Below are 19,667 nucleotides of genomic sequence, written 5' to 3'. Positions count from 1 at the left end.
CGGTGTGGATTGTGCAGCAATATCTATCCTTCTAAAAATCATATTTTTTAGGCAAATGTGTGTGTGTGTGTGTGTTGAATTTCTTATATCTGAAGAGGCACGGAATCCACAGATTACTCCTATAAAAACAATCAAACAAGCCTTCCTATTCGCCTCAATGTTCCAATAGCAGCACCACCCTTTTTTAACTTCACTTTCAAATCGTCCATGAAAGCATACACTTTATATATATCTTAAGTTCGTGTTTTACCTATCCACCTCTCTCTCTCTCTCTCTCTCTCTCTCTCATTTGATGTCTTCTCCGTATCCTGCACCCTTTACACTTCTTCAATCTCCTGTTCCCGTCCAATCCACTTTGCTCAATACCCCTTTCTTCTTCAGCAACATCTACAGAAGCCACTATAGGAAAACACAACATGGTAAGCTAGTTGTCCTCACAACACTGTCACTCTCTTCAACAAATCCTAACCCACCTGTACATGGGAATTACCTGGTTGATAGAGTTGAGGTTTTACCTATCAAACAAGCAGAAAAGAACCTGGGTATTGATAAGAGAACTAGTAGATTTCACGTACAAGAATTGGCAGATAGAATTAGAGAGTTACCCTCTAAAGAAAGAACTGAATTTCTCAGTTCTTATGTCAAAGATGGTGGCTTTAATACCATATCTGGAGCCAATGATGTGCTCATGGCTTTGTTTATAGCAGAAGATCCGGACTTTGCCTTGAAACTGTTTTCTGATTTATCATCTTATGAGCTAGAACCAGATTCTTGGACATTTTCCATTGTCCTCAGGTGCCACTGCAAGAAAAATCAGCTGGATGAGGCTAAACAAGTCTTGGACCATATGGTAGAAGAGGGTTTTCACCCAGATGTTGTAACTATCACTATTCTCATAAATGCATTGTGCAAAAGAGGTAGAATGCAGAGAGCTTTTGAGGTTTTTGATTTCATGGGCACAATAGGTTGCAAGCCCACAGTTCAGACATACAATTGCTTGTTAAAGGGGTTGTGTTATGTGGGGAGGGTGGAGGAAGCATTTGAATTGTTGTTAAAAATCAAGAAAGATTCAATGAAGCCAGACGTTTATACATACACAGCTGTTATGGATGGTTTTTGTAAAGTGGGTAGGTCAGATGAGGCAATGGAATTGCTTGATGAAGCTGTGGAGATGGGATTGGCACCAAGTGTGGTCACTTACAATACATTGTTTCAAGGGTATTGTAAGGAGGGAAGGCCTTTGAAGGGTATAGTTGTTTTGAAGCAAATGAAGCAGGGGAATTGCAGGCCCGATTGTATAAGTTATAGCACCCTGTTGCATGGATTGCTAAAATGGGGTAAAATCCGGTCAGCGCTACGAACTTATAAGGAAATGGTGGAGGATGGTATTGAAGTAGACAAAAGGATTATGAATCTTCTTTTAAGAGGGTTATGCAGGAGATCCTGGAAAGAAAAAGACCTGCTAGAAGATGCACATGAAGTGTTTGAGAAAATGAAAACTGGGTTTTATGACATAGACCCCAGTACCTACTGCCTAATGATCCAAGCTTTATGCAAGGGAGGGAAGATTGAGAAGTCATTGGACAACCTGCATGATATGATACGAATGGGGAATTCTCCAGGAGCAGTCACCTTTAACAATGTAATTCTAGCACTTTGTGCTGGAGACAGGGTAGATGAGGCTTTGTTAATTCTGGTCCTCATGGATGAAAGAATAATAATCCCCAGCAGAATGTCTTATAACCTCTTAATCGAGGGGTGCAATAAACGGAGATGGCCCTTGGCCGCTTGTAGTATATATGGCACAGCATTGAAGCGAGGTGTGATTCCCAATAGCAAGCCAAGATAAAGAGAATTAAGTAATTGAGAGAATGACTTCGAATATAATAGAATTGCAAAAAAGAATTTAGTAGCAGTAGTGATTGTTGTTGTTGTTGTTATTGTTGTAGTGATAGTAGAGTGTATAGTTTGACTCATTGCTCGATGTAATTCTCAATTATTGATAAACTGCAAACTGTTTCATTATAATACTCTGCACCAGTGAATGTGTGTTACGAATTATTCCCATTATTAACTTCGCTATTTAGATGTACTAATCCGTTTGAATGGCTAATAATTTTTCTCTCTTTTCATACAAAAAGAAATTACAACCTATAAAAATTCTCAAACCAGTCAACAATTGAATTGAGAGTACAATTTAACATTTGCAACCATTTGCTACGCTAAAGCTCGATGTACATTTCTTGCCCCAAATGAAGGCACAAGACTCTCGGATAATACTTATGCACGGCTCATGTATTGCCCTGTTCTTGAATCCACCAATATTTCATCGCCTATATTTACAAACAATGGAACATTAACCACAGCACCAGTGTCAACAGTTGCTGGCTTTGTTCCACCTGCCACAAGATTTCATTCTCAAATAGTCAGTTAAAGAATTAAATGAAATCTGAAGAAGAAGAAGGTGGAAGAAGGGGGAGGGGGAAGAAAAGAGGGTCCCCATGATTGAAACTTATTAAAAAGACAAATGAGCCCCGTCCCATTTGGTATCCAGACATTACCTCATAGCTTTATGGTTGCAAACACAATGGACAAATCAGAAAAAGTACACTTTTTATTCAATTTTTGTATTCCATTAATGAAAATGCAGAGAAGGAGATTCCAAATGTCTCATTAGCAAACAATCATTTACTTAAACTTGCACATTTGAAACCTGCATAATCATTTAGATGCACATTCTGCATGGTTTATACTTAGTCTTGCAGGATCATTTTGATTATCTACTGTGCCCAACTTGTGAGTACATTTCGATCTGTCCAGGGAAATCTTAACACAGTAACAGGATGGACCCGTCTGCACAGCCCTTTGTCCCCACATTTCATGAATTGATCAGAATTTAGATCTACTACAGAATAAATTTGGTCCTTGGAAATTGCAAGAGAAAGCAAATGACATTACCTTGAGCAGTGTCACCTTTAAGTCCAGGATCTACATCAACCACTTTCAACTTAACTGTGATGGGCAGGTCAAAATCAATAATCTGCAAGAATACAAACAAGAAGATTATTAAATGATAATATTAACAACAATAATAAACATCTAGTGATGCCATCTGTATATATGCAAGCATATGCATCTGACTTGTGAAAATAAGGGCACTAAAATATGACACCAATGAATAAGAACATTGCTTAGTTTTCAACTGATGATGCATAAATGTGGAAATTCACCCTCTTCCTTCCTAAAGTTTAAAGAGCACCCTCTTAAACACAACTCTAGAAAAGCACGCTCTTTTGCAAAAAAAACAATAGAAAATAAAGAATGAGAGGGTAATGGATTTAGTAAATACTTTTCCATTCCAAAAAAGAACAGTGCAGTCCATTCCCTCTTTCAGAAATTTTGTCTTATCCCCAACATCAGCAGCATTGAGGCGGATTTCTTCATACGTACTCTGTGAAAATACAACATTAGAAACTAAGAAAATAACTATAGAATAAGTCTTTCAATGCAGTGCCTGTTACCTTAAGACAAACATATAAGCACCAAAAAAGGAACTGATCCCAATAGTCCTGAAGTAGATGTCTAACTAGTCATCACACACAAAAGAATTTTTAATTCTTATAATCAGCCAAGAGCTTGTAGCTCAATTGATTGACACCTCCTGATGTTTCCATTGGATACATCCAAGGTTCAAATCTCCCCTCCCAAGTTATAACTATTGAATTGTCAAAATAAAATTCTTAAAACACTATGCTAACAAACATATCAGAGGATTAGGATACCGAAAAATACCAGATCCATAAAGACAAATTGAGAGCCATCTTTATATGTGAACTGCTTTGTTTCCTTGAATATATCTGCCTCATCAATCTGGTCAAACAATTACACATAAGGACAAGAGAGAGAGAGAGAATGAACTGAAGAGGCATAGTATAACATAGATATATGAGCATTATCATGGGTGCCATATGTTCCAATTGACTTTATAATCACAAACCTCAATGTGTTGGGAGGGATTTTTTATTTTATTTTTTTAATTCCTTTGGTTTTAGATATATTTTAAAAGATTTTGTATTTTTGATAGTTATTTATTTTGAAATTTTAAAATAAACATAAAACTTTCCTATATATATATTGACTAATTGTCGTATTCCCACTGTGTTGTGTCTTGATTTTTCAAGAATTTTCAGGTCATCGTGTCTTCTTGTGTCCGTCTCAATTTCCGTGTCCATGTCCATGCTTCTTACTATTTAAGATATTTCACATTGCATAATATGCAATGAATAATGGTCTTATGGCTGAGCTCCTAAACGGCGACATCCAAGAAATAAATAAATAAAAGAAGCAACTACCAACACTGTGAAATTCAACGAAGTAACCATATGTCATAACAAGAACAAAGTACAAAGGCTCTAGAATATGTTAGAGAATCCTCATTTCCCAAATGTCATATGAGAATTTAAGTTTTCTGGTCTTACTGATGTTTTTTTGGCCATAATATGTGATTGTTTAGAAAAGCACAGACAGAGCTACCCAGAAAAAGGACCTTGATAACCATATCATAGCTTATGTCACCTCCAGCTGAGATGAGGGTTTAACCCTTTCACACTGGTGGATCCCAAGTTGAAAGCTGAGCTATACAACTGAAGGCAAAGGGAAATTAAACAACAGCTGAGATGAATGGTTTAACCCTTTTACACTGGTGGATCCCAAGTTGAAAGCTGAGCTATACAACTGAAGGCAAAATTACACAACTTAAGACGTAGCAAATAGATTACTTTGTAACAATCCCTAGTTTGAAAGTTTTCCTAAAAATAAAATGATGCACCTTTACAAGGTTTCTGTAAAATAGATGCGAAGTAAATTCACATCTAAAATAAGATTAGCTGAAGAAAATATTACACTTTAAAGTTAACTAAAACATTATTGCAAGCCTGCAAGGTACCATAAGTTGGAGCATCTAATCCTTTCCATAGTCTATCTTAAATGACGAAGCAGCAAATGTAAGTAGCAAGTAAAAACTACAACAGAATTCCAATGAAAAATGACACATCTTTCACTTAGCCAAAGTTTAAATAATGGACTAAATTAAGTGATTCAATTAAGTTCCAAAAACATGACATACCTATAAATCATTAAGAAAATGCCGCAGACATAGTTAAGTTGTTCATATGTTAGCCATTGCAAACTATATTGAGCTTACAAGGTACCAGGACACATAAATTAATGATATAACTGTATGCAATATGAAATACATTACCGTAACTCCAGCTCTAAAAGTCTTCTCAACTGTGTTTCCTGTTATATAATTACGCATCTTGGTCCTCACAAATGCTGCACCTTTTCCAGGTTTCACATGAAGAAACTCTGCAGAAGGGTGAAGGCCAATGGGCATTCAAGCTATAAAATTCAAAATTACATGTGCAAAAAGCAGAAGGGTGTCCCTAAAGAATAAAAAGATTCCTCCTAGAAAAACAGAGTGGTCTATAAATTAGACACCACGGATATAAGGCAAATATATGGAACTAAGTAAGTAAATTTTGAAAACTACCAAATCAAACCATTGGATGATACCAAACCCAATTTCTTGTCTCTTAACTACTCGTTGAACGGGAACACGCAATGACACAAATGATTACAAAGAACTTTATTGTTTTCGGCACTGTGTATTGACAACTGCACTAATGCTATGCACAAAATATAATTCACATGCATATTACCCAAAAGATAAATTAGTTCATGAATATAATTAGCAAAACAAACTTAGGTCCCACTCACAAAAAATGGATTCAGTCTACTTCAATTTTAAATTCTGGTTTACAAATTACAACTCGTTTTTGATAAGTAATAAGTTTTATTGATATCAAAAAAGGGGCACCCTAGTACACAGAGAGTGTACAGGGGGTCAACAATACAAATTACAACTCGTTCTCCCTCGATTTTACGATTCACTGGTCAAGAAAAAAAGGATGCAAACCAACCATTCTTAAGAAGTAAAATTATTCAGTACTCAATGCTCTCTCCTCTCACATGAATGGCAGCATTGTTCTTTACTGAGGAATAGTGTGGCGCACAATTATTGCATATGTTTCATAATGCTTGCTATTTATCATCAAACAAAGACACCAATGAATTTCTATTTGGTGGGATTCCAACTCATGTTCTTTATTCAATGACAAGAAAAATTTACCAGTTAAGTTAACGGGATCCACAGTACCAAATAAATTACTCTCTTCAAAATTAGTAAAAAGTATATTCCCAAATTCAATTTTCTTTTCTTCCTTTCATAAGGCTTAAACCCTCAAAAAACACATAAGTCACACACACACACAATGCAGGACTTAGAAATCAAAACCCAGTTAAAAGCTAATAATAGTCACAGAATATCATTTGGAAACAATACCCAAAACTCTCCAAGGAGCGCCATCGACTTCAATGTTGGAACCCACTTTGATATCGTTACTAGAAAATGCATAAATCTCTGCAATGCAAAAAAAAAAAAAAAAAAAAAAAAAAAAAAAGCGCACAAACAAGTCATTGCTATGCCCTTTTGAAATTGAACTCTCAAGCTCTAACAAAATTGAGGAAGGTAATAAACGGGGGGGCATTTTTACTTGGAAGTATTCTGGAACGGAACGGAGTTCGCTGCATTGGGAGAATGGACGGCCTTGATGAGAACAAAAGTGATGAAGGTTTTGATGATGGTAGTGATGGACGGCTGTAGATGGAAGACGAAGCAGAAGAGAGATTGAAGGTCGCCATTCCCGCCATGCTGGTTTTGGTTGTATAGACTATAGAATTTGGAGTAACCGAATGAACTGTGAGAAGAAAATTGAAAACAAAGTGTACTATGAAATTGTCGGAAATGTTTTCTTAGATAAGGAGGGTTTTATGGACCGGGCCTGCTCCTAACGGTTAAGGATTATAATTTTATGATTTTTTTTTTTCAAAGAAAAAAAAAAAAAAACTCCAGTTCATTAATGAACTTCGTTATATATTCACTCTTTTTTATTTACTAGTAAGTGAGAAAATTTAAGATAGAGTTATTTTTTGAAATAGTATTAAATTATGTATTTAAATTTAGAATAATTGTTTAACATAGGGCTATCTATTTAGTATGATAATTTCTTAGAAGAAGGTATTTGGTATAAAATGATATCATGTCAGCGGTATCAAACTCTAATAAGTATAAGATATATCAGCAAAAAATAACTAACCCACTAATAATTGAAAGACATGTGTTAGTGGGTAGTTATTTTTGCACACATGTCTTTTGTTTATTGGATTTTGATACGGATGACGTAATATCATTTAATACAAAATACTTTTTCATTTCTTAGAACCTATTTACTAAAGACAGTATCTACTCACAAAAAAATTATACTAAGAATGATAACAAATGTCATCATCTTCCAATAATAAACAACTAAATTTTTATTAAATATTATCACAATATTTAAATTTTCGCGATAAATGATGACATATGCTACATGTAGGGGTAATAGACTCGAGAGCCCATATCTATGTACATACTAGGTCAGGAGTCCAATCCGAGAATGTTAGGTAATCCAAGGACGGGTAAACACTTTCATAAGGATCCATATTAGTAAATGAAGAAGTGAAGTCCGATCAAAACCATCCAAGAAAATGGTCCGAGGAGGAATGCCTCATCGGATGAAAAAAGCCGAGGTCAAAGGGTGTGGTCTGCCATCAAGGGTAACATTCCAAATCATTCTATGGATGAGGATAAGTATCAGGAAGGAATAGGATAGAGGAAAGCTACGAAATATCTAAGGAAAGGCTGCTGCCACCTCATTGAATGTTGTGCAGCTAACTCTCTAACCACATTAATGAGAAAGTGATACCTAAACAGTAATTTTCAGCCTTACATCTACTACCCAAAAATTTCAGGAATGTACTAATGGGACAATGATCAACACCAACAATCTGACCTACACATGAAGGGTAGAGATGAAAGGGGAAAACAATATAAAATAGAAGAAAGACCCTAAGAGAAGGGGATCGGAGAATTGAGAAAGAAACACTGTAGCAATCAAAGCTGTATTTGTAACCAACTTCAAGTAATATATAAAAAAACTGATCTCCTCAGATTGTGCCGATGACGATTTTCCTTAGATAAATCCAGTCTATTTTCACTTTAATGTCTACTGGATCCATTGTAACCGTGACCCAACTCATTAGAACCTAATTTTTTAACCCACTCTCTACAAATTCATTGTACTGGGCTCTTTGGGCCTAAATCCTTTTATCATTTGGGCTTAGGATTCAAACCATGTCCTTACACTACAATTGAAACTCTCCATCAAAATAAATACCTACAATCATTTGCAATGAATATTTTGTTATTCATACTTCATTCTTTATCATTTTATTTTAATAGCATAACTACAATGCTTAACTTAATTTTTAATTTACACATTTTTAAGAAAGAAAACAAATAAAAAAAAGAACAAAATAACAAAAGACATATGTCATTGAAATTTCTATTAGATAAAATTATAAATTTAGAAGATTTAAACCACTAATAAATTAGTATTCTCTAGGTAACAAATAGAATATCATACATCACCATTTTTACTTTCTAAGTATGACTAACACATAAAACTCAAAATAAACGAAGAAAATTTTTGGAACATTAAAATTTAGTGAGACATTTTAAATATTGCACAATGAAATTTTATAGGAACCATAAGGTTTTGTTAGGGTTTAACTAAGAGAGTAATAACAAGGACTATATACTTGTTTACAAAATATAAATGTGGAAATTATTCAACTTTAAAGTTGGGGGATGAAACTACCCCAAACATAAAGGGGGAAAATATTTTTTTCCATAATTCTTTTTTGTTGGTAAAACTGTGTGTGTGTGTGTGTGTGTGTGTGTGTGTGTGTGTTAAAAAAAAGTCAACCCAAGAAAACTGTCCGTAAAACTTTGAATTTTGGCTCAACAAATTGGCTATAAAAAAAAATTTAGGAATACAATAAATGTCACGATATTTTCTCAATACCTTTATTTTAGCTATGGTGGGCCCTAGTATGATATTTTATAATTTTATTTTAAAGTAATGTTATATCCACAACATTTTCACAACAAATTCTTGATAGTAAATTGTTATTGGGTTTTATTTGGGACAACCACTTTAAACTATGCATTAAAAAACACAACAAACAAAAAACCAACAGAAGAAAATTGTGCGTGAAACAGTAAATTTTTGTTCACCAAATTTGACTAAACCAAAAAAAAAGTCTAGGAATACAACAAAATGTCACAATATTTTCACTGTACCTTTATTTTTAGCTGTGGTAAGTTTCGGTCTGATATATTATTATTTATTTTTATAAAAATGTTATCTCCATAATACTTTTATAACAAATTATAGATAACAAGTTGTTACTAATTTAAAATAGACCCACGACTGATATCACTTTTTTATCCATCAATAATAGCTTACTTATGATTTGTTATGAAATTACTGTGAAAATGTTGTGAACTTAACATTTTTTTATTTGATTTATAAGAAACTGAGATCTCAACAATTGTGAAAATATTGTGATAACAACAAGTGTTACAACATTTTCACAAAACATTTATTTTCAATTATAGTTGGTCACAGTCTCATATTTTTTTATTTTATTTCGACTTATAAGAAATTAACACCTCAATAATTGTGAAAATATTCTGAAATTTGTTGTGTCAATATAACAATATATATGTCAGCTCATAATAATAATAATAATAATAATAATAATAATAAAGAGCACAAACAGATGACTTAAAAAAAAAAAAAAAAACCAATGAAGTGATGAAAAGTATATATTGAAGAAACCAAAAAGTATCGTAACTTTTACACATTCACACAACAAGTATTATAACATTTTCACAAAACATTTATTTTCAACCATGGTTGGTCACAATATCATATTTTATTATTTTATTTCAACCTATAAGAAACTGACACCTCAATAATTGTGAAAATATGATGAAATTTGTTGTATCAGTATAACAATATATATGTCCGCCCATATAAATATTTAAAAGAAAAAAAAATTGTTTTGTAAGTGTGGGGCCAGAGAATTTGTGGTCCCGGCCCACTTTCCATTAGGGCCCAAGGCCTGCGCCGAGGAGAGTAGTTGCTGAGGACAAGTAGCGAAAGTTCAAATGGCCTAGAGGTGCAGCCGAGGATGACCTTGTCCTCAGCATCCCAAGGCCTAAAAGGGAAGAACGACACGTCATCAAAGGCAGCCTCCAAAGCGCTCCCAGAAGAAAAGGCGAGTAGAATGGGACTCGCACGGGGGTACAGCGTGGGGGTGGTTTAAGAAAAAGGCGTCACCTCCGCATTGAATGCGCCAACAAACGTCCTAACCACATTGATGGGAAAAGACCCCTGAATAGTGTGGTTTCGGTTGTTGCAACTAACAGAAAGTGGGGGGAGGCGGCTGATGGGACAGGCACTCGAGTAGTTACTTGCCTGATCGACAGATGAAAGGTCAGGATCAACTGAGAAGGGCTATATAATGTAAAGATTCATGCGCCAAAAAAGGGAGGCAAAAACAATGGTAAACAAAAAAGGGAAAGGAATAATAAGAACAGGAAGCTCAATGGACAAGGTCTATGGACAAACTAAGTTCACCTCTGTGCGTCCACCATGAACACCATAATTAACCACTGTTCGGCAACCAGGGCCTAGCCTTTTAGCCCACTCTCTACAAATTTTATTGTTTGGGCCTTTAACGTACGAACCCAATACCAGTTTGGGATCGTTACAAATCGAGTTCTTACAATAAGTATAACAATATATATATGCTAGCTCATATAAATATATATTTTTTAAAAAGTGCACAAACCAATGACTGGAAAAAAAAAAATGATGAATAGTACATATTGAACAAACCAAAAGTACGGTAGATTTTAAACATTCACACAACAAGTGTTACAACATTTTCACAAAACATTTATTTTCAGTTGTGGTTAGTCATAGTCTTATGTTTTATTATTTTATTTCGACCTATAAGAAACATGTCAATAATTATGAAAATATTATGAAATTTGTTATGTATGTATAACAATATATATGTCAGCTCATATAAATATTTTTTTTAAAAAAATAGCACAAATCAATGACTGGAAAAAAAAAAAAATTTGTTATGTCAATATAACAATATATATGCCAGCTCATATAAATATTTTTTTTAAAAAAAAGAGTGCAAATTGATGACTAAAAAAAAAAAAAAAACCAATGAAGTGATGAACAGTACATATTGAACAAACCAAAAAACATCGTAGCTTTACACACTTACACAACAAGTGTTACAACATTTTTACAAAACATTTATTTTCAGTTGTGGTTGGTCACAATTTTATATTTTATTATTTTATTTCGACTTATAGGAAATTAATGCCTCAATAATTGTGAAAATATTGTGATATTTATTGTGTCAGTATAACAATATATATGCCAGCTTACATAAATATTTAAAAGGAAAAAAAAAAAAAAAAAAAAAAAAAACACAAACCAATTACTGTAGCTATTGTTCATTAGCGCATTCGCACTTTTTATATATAGACTAGTTGGGTAGCACGTCCAAGGAATGTGCTTACTATAAAAAAGGAGTAGTGATTAAGGTCAAATCTAGATTTTATTTATATTACAAAACAAAGATATAAATTATTTGATTTTTAAAATGCATAACATTAATCAAAAGAGACCTTAATTTAAAGAATTTTAATAATTAGGTTATAAAAAGTTAATCTTATTCGTATAAGAATTTTGATTAACCACAAAGTTAGGGTAGCTATTTAACATATAAATATCTATTTTACTATAATAGTTTTTTATTTCCTATTTGCTAAAGGCGATATATTCACTTACTAAAAATTTCTAAGAATAATAACAAATATCATCATATTCCAATAATAAACAACTAAATTTTGCTAAGAAAATTATAAAAAAGATAATAAAAAAATGGCATGTGTCATCAAATTTTCCATTAGATAAATTATAAGTTTCAAAAATTTAAATCTCGAAAATCAATGTTCTTTAGATAACAAATAAAAAATTTTATATCATCATTTCAATTTTCTAAGAATTACTACTATCTAGAACTCAAAATACGTGAAAAAAAATTTTGGGATATTAAAATTTAGTGGAAGTATTTTAGACATTATACAATAAAATATTTTAAGAATCATAAGTTTTCATTAGGGTTTAACTGAGAAAACAACAATATAACATATTTGCTCTTTTCCAAAATATTAAGGAAAAGATTGCCTGATTTTAAAGTTTAAGGAGGAATTGTAAAGTATCCCAAACATAAAGTATGAAAAGTGTTTTTATCCTAAATTTTTGTGTATAAAACTATGTGTTTTTACTTAAAATGGTGCACAAAGAAAAAAAATACAAAAAGTCAACCTAAGAAAATTGTATGTGAAATAGTGAATTTTGGCTTAACAAAACTGACTAAATCAACAAAAAAAATTTAAAAACACAACAGAATGATACAATATTTTCATAATACCTTTATAATTTTGTTATATTTTATTTTGACTTGTAAAAAATTGACAATTAAGCAGTTTTGAAAGCATTATGACGACAACAAGATGTCATAACATTTTCATAAAAAAAATGTTATGTCCACAACATTTTCACAACAAATCATAAGTAGTAGGTTGTTATAAGTTGTTATTGGTGGATAAAAAAGTGGTTTCATTAGTAAGTATAAATTAAAACCAGTAACAATTTACTGTTTATAATTTGTTATGAAAGTGTTGTGAAAAATATTATGGATGTAGCACTTCTTTTTTCACAATACCTTTATTTTTAGTTGTGGTTGGTTCCGGTATAATATATTTTTATTTTATTTTAACCTATAAGGAATTAACACCTTAACAATTGTGAAAATATTGTGACAATTTGTTATGTTAATATTTTATTACAATGTAAAACAGTGTGAATTGGACAAACCAAAAATATTGTAGCAAATCTATTGCAGCTTTACACATTCACCAAAAAAAAAAAAAAAGTTGCCAGCAAAACAGTGAAAATTGAACAAACCAAAACTACTATAGTGAAGCTATTATAGTTTTTCCCATTCACACTTTTTATATATAGATTTTTTTTTTTTTTTTTTTTTTGTTGCAAATTTGTATAATATTTGCCACTTTTTGTATGTCTACACCATAAGCTTACAAAGTATACATATAAAGATTTAAAAATAAATAAATAAATAAACAAAAGCAAAAACAAAGTTCAAAAAACTGGTGTACTTGAAAAAAGTAATTATAATAAAGCTCAATGATTGAATAAACCAAAGACACTATTCATGAGCTATTAGCTCTTTATATATAATTAATAGATTTGTTTTTTTGGTTTAATGTTATAATGCTTAAAAGTAATATATTAATAACTGTGTATTTTTTTCCCCAAAGAAGGAGGTAAGGTAACATGGAACAATGTTTAAAAATGAGATAAAGAACCGTAAGAAGTTGAAACCTAATGAGATATTTGAATTTATTGATTGGGATAAGAATTGTGATAAATAAAAAAAATTGAGATTTGAACAAAAGAAAGATGATATACGTTTGAACATGTAAGTTAGATTTGAGCTTATATGGGAGAGTGAATAAGTTATCTGACAGTACATCTCGATGAGAAAGCTCATGAATGACAAAAATGCAAACTTTGACATCATAATGCCTAAAGAAGAAGAAAGTGATAGGAAGAATATAAAAGGAACTAAAAATGTACGTGGAAAACCCTAAAAAGTGGATGAAAAACCACAGTTTGAGCAAGAAAGAATCATTCTTGTTTTATTTAGCTTTGTATTGTATGGAAAAAGAGGTAACTTTTGTACAATAAAGATGTTATTCCTTAAAAAGAGAGACCTTGTTTTCTACCTCACTATCTTATCAACTTTTTACTCTCTTCTCAAAAGATCTACTTGGGTTCTTACCCTAAAAGTCCAGCTGCATGTTCCTCTTATAATCTGAGGAATATTACTGAGTACAAAGATAGGCGTCAAGTCATTATTTTATTATTTTGGACTTTACTACAACTGGGGTATTACTTGGTGACTAAAGGAGAGAGAGTACGCCGACATCAACATTGTGGCAAGTAGGTAGGTGACTTTACCCCTGCATGGGGAACAACTTTTGGGCAACGAGAGGGACATCAGAAGCATTGTAGGTGATACATGTGTCCCTGAAGTGGTCTAACATGAACTCAGCCAATTAGGGGTGTTTCTATAGTTGCTGACCTTAGAAGATCACTATCTCCCTTTTGTGAGTGCTTGAGTACCATGTCAAATGCATATTTTACTTCCTTCCCAAGGCAGTCACACCTTTGGCATAAGCTGAGGATAGAACTTTGTAGCCAACGTTTCCTCTTCCTTTGCTCATAGCCACTCTATGTGTAAGGTCCAGATTCAGCCATATCGACATTCTCCCATGCCTTGGTTAGTGTACTGTACAACGTTAGTGTGGATGAATGAGGATTTGTGATAATTGTATAAAATTTGGATAACAAAAATTTTGAAATGTTTTAAAGATTTTTTTTTTTTTTTTTAAAAAAAACCATAGAAAATTCACGATAAGAATGAGTAGTTTTTGCGTAAGATAGTGGGGTTTTTTTTTCTTGGAAGAAGTAATATTGTTTTTTTTTTTTTAATAAAGATAATTGAAGTATTTGAATTCAAATAGATAACAAATACATATAGAAATCAGACAGTTGAATACAAATGGGTGGTGAGAATAACAATTTTTTTTTTTCCTTTTGTATGTGAGATAGTATTACCGTTTTAACATTTTTTTTTCTTTTTTGTAAGAAAAAAAATTAAACTAAAGGGTATGTTATTTTAGAATTTGTATGAGGATATTTTGGTACGCCAAAAATTGAAGACGAAACATGAGAATTCTCTTATTAATAGTATAGAAGATGTTGTGGTTTATTTTTGATGAGGATAAAAGGAGAGAGCCTCAGACTGACGGTGTTATGCTGTCTCCCATAAATAAATAGACGGAGCAATATCTGACGGTTATAATTGATGCCTCCAAGGTTGACGGTTTCACCAAGTGACGCCCAAAAAGCTGAAGGAGATACTTCGAGGCTGACGGACTGATCATAAAGTCGACTTGCTTCCCACGTTGTAAGTCAAGAGTTGACTTGTTTCCCACGCTAGAGAATATTCAAAAGGACTCCTATAAGGAAAGGATCCCGGAAAATACGCCCAAAGGGACTCCTATAAGGAAAAGACTTCTACTCCAAGGAAAAGAGGGGTGACCCTTGCTACTATAAAAACCTTAGCACTCTCATTACTCGAGGTACGCATAATTTTACCCTCTCTAGCACTCTAGAGCAGTGAGAATAGTTCTAACTTGACCTTCGGAGGGTATTTGGCCGGTACCACACCGGTGCTCTCTGCTAGGTTATCCCTTTTCGTTGTGCAGGTGCCATTTGCGATCGTACGAGGAACTTGTGATTCATTGGTGGTATTGTTTTCGGTATCATCAATTTTCTTATCAAAAAAGGTAAGGTAAAGTTTTTTCTAATTTTTTTTTTCAAATTAATAAATCTATGTTAATAACTGCTAATAAATAAATTGTATTATTTTAATTTCTTATATAAAATGATTTCTATTTATAAACTTATAAAAATTAGATTAATCAATTCTGTATTGTTAAAATTTATATATGATTTTTGCTATGGAATTGATTATATATGTTATTGTTAATAAATTATAAATAATAATTTTATATCGTATGCCATGATCTATAGGCTTAATCTAGACTCAAGTTTATATAAATATGTTATACATTATACATATGAATATCAAATATTTATATATATACTTTAATCAATCTTCAAAAGTGAAGTTTACAAACACATTATTATGTCTAATCTTTATTTATTTAATAGTTAAATCTAAACTTGTCCTTTGAACTTGCTTTGTCTACCGGCTAAACGAACTTTTTTCTAGAGTTAAGCACAAGTTGTTCATACAAGGTTGAGTTTATTTATGACATCCTAAGCTAACGAGCTTACTGTTAAAGATGATGATGAAACTTGAAAGTTATGACATCATATAAAATCACATAAAGTTTGGATGAATTGTCATTTTATACATAAAGCTTTTTTTCCCCAGACTTTGAATCTTAACATTTCAGTCAAATTAGTCATTTTGTCCATTGTTATTTATGAAACTATTATTCTTTACATATGTGATACGACGTTGTTTTAATACATTTAATGATAGTTATGTAAACATCAATGGACAAAATGATCAACTTAACAAAAATGTTAAGGTTTAAGGACTAAAATGACATAAATAAATTGTAAGGACCGCAATGACAATCCACACAAACTTAAAATGGGAGTAATTCGGATTTTAGCCTTCGTTTAACACAAATACACGACTTTGGTTGTTTGATATTTGAAATCAAATGTCAAAAGTTTGAAAATTTATAATTTAGATATTTTGTTGTATAAATCCACTTATTATTATTATTATTTATTTTATTTGTGTGTGTGTTTTAACTTGACGACACTAACTAGTTTTTTGGTTGAAAGAATATCAACATATAATAAGATAATGGAAAATAATTTCTGAATGACTTTAATTTTATACATTGAAAAAAAAAAACGTGTTATGAAATATAGTATAAAATAAATTATAAATTACTTTCATGATTTAAAAGAACATCAAATTTCATTTTGATTAATGATTGAGTTGAAATGTATTAAGAAATAATTAGTTTGTATTTTTTTCTTTTATTTATATTTTTCTAATATACTAGATATTTACTAGTTTTATTTTTCACTTATTAATTTAGTTTTGGGTTTTAATATATTTTTTATTCTAAAAAGATGAAAATTGTTTAGTTGGTCAAAGAAGAATCCTAAATCCTTCATACATAGGGGTGACGATAATTTCCCACTGTACTTGACTCAACTTTCCTCACCCGCTTGACTTGCCTCACCCTGAATGTGTGTGTATATATATTTTTTTGTTTAATATAAATTTAAATTATTTACACACATCCTATTTATAATTTATATTTTATATTACTATCCAAAAATACTTTATTTCTCTCTCCCTCTCTCTCTCTCTCTCTCTTAACAGGCCCACGACTATTCCTCTTCCTTCTTTTATTTTTTTAAATTTATTTATTTATTTTTATCTTAGTCTCATTAATGTTGAAATCACCTCTTTAGGAGATAACAAAATACCTCAAACTCGTCTTAAACCCAATCTGTCCCACATGTGTTCACATCTCCCCCAGAAATAGGGAATTGGGTGGGAACAAGGCACTCATAATCTAGCTTCGCCTTACCTCATTCACATTTCTATTCTTACAATATTCCACATAAATTAAAACATACAGCCTCATCTAATACCTTAAAGCTTATGAAAGGTGATATTATCATTTGAGAATACTTATTCAGCTATTTGATACTTTCAAAATATAATGATGTGGTATCACATTGTCTCACATGAATGGTGATCCAAAATCCATCATTACTTAAAAACATTCTATATATTAAATAAAGATAATTTTATTGCACGAGGAGGAGCAAGAGATTACACAAAATAGGGACCAGACAGCACCTCGCGGTCTGCCATAACTTGTTATAAACTTAATTAATTATAAAAACCAATATGTCCCAAGTTATTTCGAATAATGGAATTCAACCATTAAAATTTCCAAACTAGTCTAGGTGCATGCAAAACGAACAACTAATAGTTTCCATTTTCTATTCTTAATAGATTCTATGAATTGTTTTTTCAATTCATTGAAGGTTGGCCATTGTCTTTGAAATTCAGTTTATTATAAACCTGAATTTTATTTTTAAAGTGATGTGCTTCTCTGGCTTTAGTTTTAAATTGCACCAACTGACCTCCACGTTACTAACCATGGGCCAATCTTTTCATATACTACATAGCCCTACCAGGTGATCATATGGCACGAATGATTAGCTGACCCAAATAAGCTGATTGTGTTTGTTTTTACCCCCAGTTTATATTTTGTGACTTGGATTCTTCTAATACTTTATAAATTATTGCGGTGGATAGTAAAAAATGAACAATAAATTATTTTATATATATATATATATATATATATATGTTGAGTTGGGTTGAGCTGTACTTAGAGACTAATGTGTGGAGTGCATACCAATACAATTATTCTTTGGTTGACAATTCTTTGCACTTAAGCTTGGAATATTCATCACTTAAAAGCTAATAGTTGATCCTCGTTTGTTAGTACAAAATGATTGCAACGAAATGGAAGCTTATCTCAATCAAAGAAGATTTTAGTCTATGCATGTGCAAGTAAGTGGAGGTATAGATAATAGATGTGACCAAACCATCGAGAAAGATATGCTTCAAAGCACTACGAATTTTTATGGTACGTTGAGATCCACTTATACTTACCCAAAAAGATATCAACTTATGATGGCTTTGGATTCGAAAAAGACACGTTGAAAGTGGATAAAAATACCATGTATCTTAAAAAGTGGGCGTTCATACTTCGTACACATTTTTTTTTAATAAACAAAACTACTATAAAAACATTTATAAAAAAAAAAAGAAAAAAACTAATTTAAACTCACTATTATTCATTATCAAGATTTGCTCAAAAGATTCCAATAAATTGAGCTTAAGTGTTAGTTTGGATACAGCGTATAGCGTCTACGTTTATGTTTGTGCGTTTTTCAGTTGCTCCCGTACACTGTTTACGGGATTTACAAGTACTTTATTCACAAAAAAAAACTTTAAAATCGGGTCTTACGGTACTAATCACACGTTTAAAAATTATTTTGTTACAGTATTTTTAGTTTTCAATTTTTAGTAATAAGCGATATCCAAACAAACCCTAACTCTTTTTTTAGATACAATACAATTTTAACGTATAACATCTTTTCATGATAATTACTCTTATTATTAGACCCAAATACTAATAATTTTTTAGTGTAGTTGAAGTTGAATACCAGATATTTACGACATAAGATTTTATCAAATGATTGCTCTTAGACACTAATCACTTTTTGGCGTAGAAATAAATTAAATCACAAATCTCTTAATCATTTTTTTAGTGTAAGCAAAATTATTCGAACCTCTAATCTCTTATTTGATAACAAAATACTTTATCGGATGATTACTTATTATAATTATCAAGTTAAGACACTAACCATTTCTTTTAGTGTAAGCAATAGATTCAAATATCAAATCTTTAATTCGAACTGAAACCAAGTAAGTTGAGTTTAACTTTGAAGAGCAAAAGAATGTTTTTTTTTTTTATTTGAGAAAGAAGAGCAAACGAATTTTGAAACGTCAATTTTGTCAGTTTTATAATTTTCCAAAACCTTATGATAATGTAAAGTATAAAAAATCGTACTAAAAGAAGAATTTTCCAATGAATTGTGGTTCATCGCAATGTACACGTCGATGAGCTACGACTCAAGCCGCAAATGAAACGCGTGTTCCTACTGAACAGACCGATTTGCTCATACACTTAGGGCGCGTGGTTTAGAGTGTCTGCTTTCAGCGGGGTAGTTACACCGTACTGTGAGTTCACATATCATCATCACCTACTGACATGACATCATAAAATACTAAACAAAGAAAAGGTAGAAAGAAAAAAAAAACGTAATCAA

At 31.8% G+C, this 19,667-nt stretch overlaps 2 protein-coding genes across 2 annotated transcripts; one reads left to right on the top strand and one right to left on the bottom strand.

The window, feature by feature from the left end:
* LOC126692554 (pentatricopeptide repeat-containing protein At1g09900-like) lies at window positions 1-2,070 on the top strand. The gene has a single exon (XM_050388189.1). It carries the CDS (start codon window positions 293-295, stop codon window positions 1,847-1,849), a length of 1,557 nt encoding a protein of 518 aa, XP_050244146.1. The 5' UTR covers window positions 1-292; the 3' UTR covers window positions 1,850-2,070.
* LOC126692555 (uncharacterized) lies at window positions 2,046-6,879 on the bottom strand. The gene is made up of 7 exons (XM_050388190.1): window positions 6,615-6,879; window positions 6,404-6,481; window positions 5,261-5,367; window positions 3,793-3,870; window positions 3,350-3,451; window positions 2,959-3,040; window positions 2,046-2,399 (listed from the first exon to the last, which is right to left on the bottom strand). The coding sequence occupies exons 1-7, from the start codon at window positions 6,769-6,771 to the stop codon at window positions 2,281-2,283; spliced, it is 723 nt and encodes a 240-aa protein (XP_050244147.1). The 5' UTR covers window positions 6,772-6,879; the 3' UTR covers window positions 2,046-2,280.
* Window positions 6,880-19,667: the final 12,788 nt, after the last annotated feature.

The sequence above is a fragment of the Quercus robur genome, chromosome 7 (genome assembly GCF_932294415.1).
Source record: "Quercus robur chromosome 7, dhQueRobu3.1, whole genome shotgun sequence".
Taxonomy (NCBI): Eukaryota; Viridiplantae; Streptophyta; class Magnoliopsida; order Fagales; family Fagaceae; genus Quercus; species Quercus robur.
The sequence above is the reverse complement of the archived record's forward strand: the minus strand, read 5'-3'. Positions and strand labels throughout refer to the sequence as shown.